We start from the raw sequence: 7500 nt of genomic DNA, 5'->3' as shown, positions 1-7500 counted from the left end.
GGGGGGGGTGCGTGCGTGCGTGTGACCGTTTGTTTGTGCGTGGACCTTTGTGTGTGTGTTCATGTGTGTGTGTGTGTGCGTTTGTGTGTACTGTATGTGTGTGTGATTGTTTGTGTGTGTGTGTGTGTGTAAGCGAGGGCACCAGCATGAGTGAGTGTGATTGAATGAGAGTAAGTCAATAAGTGTGTGTGTACGTATGTCTGTGTTTGGAAGCCTGCATGCTAATCTGTTATGACTGAGGGGAGGCTAACTTTGCGTAATGCAATCAATTTCTGCGCACGTGTCTGAGTGATCATGGGTAATGCAATTACTGTATGATCTGTGTGTGTGTGTGTGTGTGTGTGTGCGCGCGCCCGCGCGTGTGTGTGTGTGTGCGCGTGTGTGATCGCTACAGTAATACCATGACTGTGTGTTTATTTGCATTTACATGCTACATGCCTTGCATTTGTGTGTGAGTGTGAATGCCTGTGCATATGTTAAGCATGTTTTAGATTGTGTGTGAGTAAGTGTGTGTGTGTCTGAGAGAACCAACTGACGTGTGTGTGTGTGTGTGTGTGTGTGTGTGTGTGTGTAATGTCTTCAGTCCGTCTCCCCTCTGACTGGGGTAATTATCCCACATCCTGTCCCTGCCACACCACACACCCCCACACCCCCAGCATGACCTCTCACTGGCAGCATATGGACGAGAGAGAGAGAGAGAGGGAGGGAGGGAGAGAGAGAGAGAGAGGGAGGGAGACAGAGAGAGAGAGGAAAAGAGAGAGAGGGAGGGAGGGAGAGAGAGAAGGAGAGAGGGTGGTGTGTATGTGAGAGAAAGAGGGAGAGAATGTGTTTTTGGAATTATATCTCTATATCTTATATCTGTTTCTTATGTGAGAGAAGAGAGAAATAGAGTCTGTGTGTGTGTGTGTGTGTGTGTGTGTGTGTGTGTGTGTGTGTGTGTGTGTGTGTGTGTGTGTGTGTGTGTGTGAAAGAGAGAGAGAGAGACAGAGACAGAGAGAGCCAGAGCAAGAGAGAAAGAGGGAGAGAAAGAAAGAGAGAGAGAGAGAGAGAGAGAGAGAGAAAGATATGTGGAGCACCCTCAAGGCCATTAGTGGCACTCAACCTCTCTGCATGCCAAGGCATCTCAGGCAATTAGAGTTCAGTGCCGTGCTTATATTCTTATGACATCTGTTTGGGTGTATTGAAATGTGTGTGTGTGTATGTGTTCCAATTGAATTGTATGTTTGCAACTGTGTGTGTGACTCTTTTGAGTCTACATCTATACAGGTGTGTGTGTGTGTGTGTGTGTGTGTGTGTGTGTGTGTGTGTGTGTGTGTGTTCTATGTAGGGTTGAGTACGGAACTGAGTACTGTTAACTGGAGTAGAGCAGAGTAGAGTACACCTGAGTCCAGGTGTGGATGCCAGGATCAATATGGGTTGAAATGGGAACGGTACCAGACTCAGGAGTGCTGCTGCCATCATCCTTCAGCAAGACTGTGGTCAGGAAGCCTGTAGTTGGTCTTACCCGGCTTTCTGTCTCTTAATTAATGTTCCGCCAACCTCTCTCCACACACACATACACACACACACAACCTCATAATGCTTTAATTTCACTAGCAGGAGATGAAACGGCACTATAAACACTTGATGGCTTCCAACTTTTCTTCTGCCTCTTTCCCCTCCCTCTCCCTCCCTCTCTCTCTCTCTCCCTCCCTCCCTCGCTCTCTCTCTCCCTCTCTCTCTCCCTCTCCCTCTCTCTCTCTCTCTCTCTCTCTCTCCCTCTCTCCCTACCTCCTTCTATCTGGCTTCTACAGATTTATTTAAATAAGCTGCTCTGTGTTATTGTTGAATTCCTGAGTTTAGTGCTTTTGGTCAGTCTACGGCTCTCTGATCTCATCTGCCAAAACTCTCTCCAGCCAACACACACACACACACACACACACACACACACACACACACACACACACACACACACACACACACACACACACACACACACACAGGCAGGTACATGCACAGTAAGGTACAACCCACCCCCTTCTCCACACACACACACACACACACTCTCACTCACTCAGATCCGGTATGTTTACGGTCTTTGAGCTACTATCCGGCTGTGGTCAACATTATCACCACGGAGATGATAAAAATACTGTGTGTGTGTGTGTGTCTTCATGTATATGTATACACACAGCGTTTCCTTCCACCCGTAAATCCATCCATGAAGCCATCAGAAAAAGAGATTAGTGAAGAGAATTTTGCTTGAATGCCAAATATCAAGTATAAGACTGGGCAGTGTGTATGTATGTATGTGTATGTGTATTTGTGTGTTTGTGTGTGTATGTATGTATGTGTATGTGTATGTGTATTTGTGTGTTTGTGTGTGTGTGTGTGTGTGTGTGTGTTATTCGGCATAACTGTGCATATTAGTGTTTATTCACTATATGTATCTGTGTTTGCTATTGTGACAGTCTGTGGAACATTTCCGTAAAGTTAACACCCAAACACCAAGTACCCCCAGAAGCTTTTTTTCCCCTTGGTCGAACACTGGTCGAGTTAGCGCTATCAGCCGAATGGCTAATGGAACCAGCGGTGTATCTCGTAAATTACCCCACTAATAACGATAATGCCCAGAATAGTACCAATATTACCCCACTAATAACGATAATGCCCAGAATAGTACCAATATTACCCCACTAATAACGATAATGCCCAGAATAGTACCAATATTACCCCACTAATAACGATAATGCCCGGAATAGTACCAATATTACCCCACTAATAACGATAATGCCCAGAATAGTACCAATATTACCCCACTAATAACGATAATGCCCGGAATAGTACCAATATTACCCCACTAATAACGATAATGCCCAGAATAGTACCAATATTACCCCACTAATAACGATAATGCCCAGAATAGTACCAATATTACCCCACTAATAACGATAATGCCCGGAATAGTACCAATATTACCCCACTAATAACGATAATGCCCAGAATAGTACCAATATTACCCCCACTAATAACGATAATGCCCGGAATAGTACCAAAATTACCCCACTAATAACGATAATGCCCGGAATAGTACCAATATTACCCCACTAATAATGATAATGCCCAGAATGGTACCAAAATTACCCCACTAATAACGATAATGCCCAGAATGGTACCAAACTTCAACAGTAGTACAAATAGGGTCTGTACTTATAAAACAAAGCATGGGCGTTTGGCTCGAGGTCATGGTGCAAAGGACCCTGGGGTGAAATTACTCCGAACCATCCCTTTAACTAGACCTTCACATATTGGTAAAGACAGATATGCAGTGCAAGATTGACCCCTACTTGAGCAATCCCATAGTGCCTCACCAGGTTGCCATGGTGTCCGAGTCCGGCAGATGGCATGTCTTCTCGTCTGGGTTGAGGACTCTTGGAGTGAGGACGAGCTGGGCATCCACACTCACCACGGGCCTCGACCTGATAACAGAGACAGATGGAGACGGAGATAGAGAGATGGACAGATGGACAGATGAAGGTGGAGAGAGAGATAGGAGAGAAGGAGAGAGGGATGAAAAGTGAGAATGAGAAAAAAAAGAAAGATAGAAGAAGACAGATGATAAAGAAGAGAAGAGACATAAAGATGGAAAGTAAGAGAAACTTGATTTAAAATGGGTTGGAGTGACATATGATATGGTGCTGTGAAATTCAACTATTTTTAAGTGTCTTACATTAGCCAAATACACTCACTGCCTCTGCTTTCTCTCTTTCTCTCTTTCTTTCTTTCTTTCTTTCTTTCTTTCTGTCTGCCTGTCTGTCTGTCTGTCTGTCTGTCTGTCTGTCATACACACACACACACACAGTCACACACACACACACACACACACACACACACACACTCATACCCTCACACAGTCTGAGACGGGAGCTAAACCCCCAGCTCTACTCAGCCATAGGAAACAGAGTATTAGTGGTGAGGAAACATTAGCTTAAATATACACAAACTAGGTTATCACTTTAACAGGGCTGCGGCCATGTTTTCCCCAAGCCATAAAAGTGTTTGTGCGAGTGTCCAGTGTGTGTGTGTGTTTGCGAGGTGTGAGTACTGGAGTCAGTGTTCTAGACTTAAGGATCATAGGTTGAGGGAAAGACTGCATGTTTTGGGAGAATTTGTAAGAAATATGCTACATGATGACGCATTATGATCCACTATACGAGCCATATTGGGGCAACGTGGGCTTTGGGAAGTGAATGTGTGTGTGTGTGTGTGTGTGTGGTGTGTGTGTGTGTGTGTGTGTCTGTGTGTGTGTGTGTCTGTGGTCTGAGAGTCTGAGCAGGAACATATCAAAATATTGGCATGTCTACAAGCAGACATATTTTCATCACTGGTCCATGTGGAAAATAAATGGTGTAAAAACATAGATTTTTTCACTCACATGACACAGACACAGTCACACACACACACACACAACACACACACACACACACACACACACACACACACACACACACACACACACACACACACACACACACACACATACACAGATGTACATACACTGATGTACAGAACAGACATACATACCCTCACAAGCCCAAATCTGCACAAGCACCCTAATAAGAACAGCATGTTTGACTGAGGAAGACATGCCTGATGTTTGTGACACATTTGTGTATGGTATGTGTGAGTGTGTGAATATGTGCTATGTGTGTGTTGTGTGTGTGTGTGTGTGAGTGTGTATGTGGTTTGTTGCGTGCATGTGTGTGTGTGTGAGGGGAACATATTGTGTGTAAGTGTGCTTGTTTGTTTGAGTCCTCACATGCGGTCTTACCTGTAGACTACAGTTTTGTCACACCAAAGGCCCCAACAATAAGGTCTGTGGAGAGACAGAGAGAGGGGGGGTCAGATGGGGTGGGGGTGGGGGGGGGGGGGGAGGACAGTGCGTCAGCTTCAAAGTACGCCACAGCTGGTAATGATTTTGAGGTCTCCACCAATCTTCATCAGACGCCGAAATACACACACACACACACACACACACACACACACACACACTCATCAGATGCAGGCCCTCACGTTTTTCCTGATTTAACAGTGAGGCCCGAGACCGACTATAAATACCTCTGTGTCTATGCGCTCAGAAAAGTCCAGGAATGCATGTTCTACACAACAGAACTCAACAAAGAAACACACAGAGAAAGAGAGAGAGGGAGAGAGAGAGAATAGAGAATGAGAGAGAGAGAGAGATCTCAAGATACACTTAATATACTGCACACACAAACACACACACACACACACACACACACACACGGCTATAAATTAAACACAAAAATTACCCATTTGGACATATATTATCATATATTTGCATAACCTAAAAAAAAAATAAACCATGTAATTCAGTCGATGTACAGTATGTGAAAATCACCACATTCAGCATCTTACTTTGTTCTCAAGTTTTGGAAAGCAAAGAAACGTTGCATTAAACCAAAACGAGGCACAACAGTTCCACAACAGTTCCACAAGCATTTCCAACCGCTCACAAATGGCACTTGAATTCAACATTATCATTCCCCACTCCCCAGTCGGTCGTGCGCTAACCTTAGCCGTACCTTTAGCCCAAGCCTGTTACACACACAACAGTAAGTGCATGTGCATAGCTTTAGCCCAAGCCTGTTACACACACAACAGTAAGTGCATGTGTGATGTCTGTATGCTGAGACCCTTGAATTTCCCCTTGGGGATCAATAAAGTATCTATCTATCTATCTATCTATCTATCTATCTATCTATCTAGCCTTGGCCTTTAGCCTTAGCCTTAGCTTTAACCCAAGCCTTGGCCTTTAGCCTTAGCCCTAGCCTTAGCTTAGCCCAAGCCTTGGCCTTTAGCCTTAGCCCTAACCTTAGCCTTAGCTTTAGGACCCAAGCCTTGGCCTTTAGCCTTAGCCCTAACCTTAGCCTTAGCTTTAGCCCTAGCCTTAGCCTTAGCCTTAGCTTTAGCCCTGAACCAGGAAACCAGCTCCATATGCGCCAGGGCTTGTGTTTGACTGTGAAATAATTACACTGGGCCTCAGCGAATACTCTCAGCGCTCAAAGTGATTAAATGAGTTTGTATAAATGACATGGGCTTTACATAGGGTCTGTGTGTTTTAATTGGGTTGGTACTGGAGTTTTAATTACGCCGGGAGAAAACACTGAGTTTTAAAAATAGAATCCCTGAAAGGAGCACATAAACTAGAGCTTTAATCAAAACAGTCTGATATGCACATTAAATGAGTGTGCGCACTCACACACACACACTCATGTATATATACACACACACACACACACACACACACACACACACACACACACACACACACAGAGCTCACGGTGAAGCACACTTTTAATTATGGCAGGGAGGGCACCTCTGAGCTTTAAAGTGTGTTGGTATGTTGGTGTGTGTGTGTGTGTGTGTGTGTGTGTGTGTGTTGGTATGTTGTGTGTGTGTGTGTGTGTGTGTGTGTGTGTTGGTATGTTGGTGCTGGCATCTACAGTGGCATCTGTGAAAAGGCTTAACGGACCCCAGCACCCCACACCTGCATCCATCAACAAGTGCTATATCCTCATTAGTGTCTAACTTATTCAGTATTTCACTTCAGAACATGCTCTCTCTCTCTCTCTCTCTCTCCCTCTGTGAGTGTGTGTGTGTGTGTGTGTGTGAAAGAGAGACAGAGAGAGAAAGAGAGATAGAAAGAGAGAATGAAGGAGAGTGACAAATGTTGTCACTGAAGCAGGACTGAAATCAAGAAATTTGCTGAGTGCCTGTTGAAATAATAGAGAGGTACATTAAAGGTTACTCACCAAACACACACAGACACACACACACACACTCACACACCTACACAGACACACACACTCACACACATTCACACACACACACACCTCTCCAGGTAAAACACACGTCATTGACTGTGTGAGTATGACAAATTTAATCTTGTAAACCCATTTAAACTGAGGTCTAATCCAAATGGTTCAAGGCCTTGGACTAGGACTGTGTGTGTGTGTGTGTGTGGTGTGTGTGTGTGTAGTATGTGTGTGTGTGTGTGGTGTGGTGTGTGTGTGTGTGTGTGTGTGTGTGTGCGTGTGTGTTCAGGAGCACAGGAGCCCTCAGCTTTTAACAACCCTGCAGTCTGTAAAAGCCATTAAGACCTAAGGTGAGTTTTCAGAGGCCAGAAATCTCTCCCTTTCTCCTGCCATGTCCTTCTGGCATAAACCCTCCAACTATGCATACCTCCCTCATCCCCCTCTATACTCATTCCTTCCCTCTCTCTCTCTCTCTCTCCTTCTCTCTCTCCCTCTCTTTCTGCCTCCTCTCCAGATATATCAAGCACTATACCCCCCTTGTGATTGGTTGAGTGACAGACAGTTTGATTAGATGTAAAAGGACCTCTGGGGCTGATGGAATTACGACACATATGCACACTAACTGCATGCATATGCACACACACACACACACGCGCACACACACACACACACACACACACAC

The 7500-nt window shown here is 44.8% G+C and overlaps 1 protein-coding gene across 1 annotated transcript in view; it reads right to left on the bottom strand.

Moving 5' to 3' along the window:
* The window catches only part of itga8 (integrin, alpha 8), an 82240-nt gene that overhangs the window by 48101 nt on the left and 26639 nt on the right, over window positions 1-7500 (bottom strand). The window contains 2 exon segments of the mRNA XM_042105881.1: window positions 3351-3458; window positions 4811-4855. Of these exon segments, the coding sequence (XP_041961815.1) occupies window positions 3351-3458; window positions 4811-4855 (153 nt within the window).

The sequence above is a fragment of the Alosa sapidissima genome, chromosome 10 (genome assembly GCF_018492685.1).
Source record: "Alosa sapidissima isolate fAloSap1 chromosome 10, fAloSap1.pri, whole genome shotgun sequence".
NCBI classification, from domain to species: domain Eukaryota; kingdom Metazoa; phylum Chordata; class Actinopteri; order Clupeiformes; family Clupeidae; genus Alosa; species Alosa sapidissima.
Note: the sequence above shows the minus strand (reverse complement) of the source record. Positions and strands in the feature narration are given on the sequence as shown.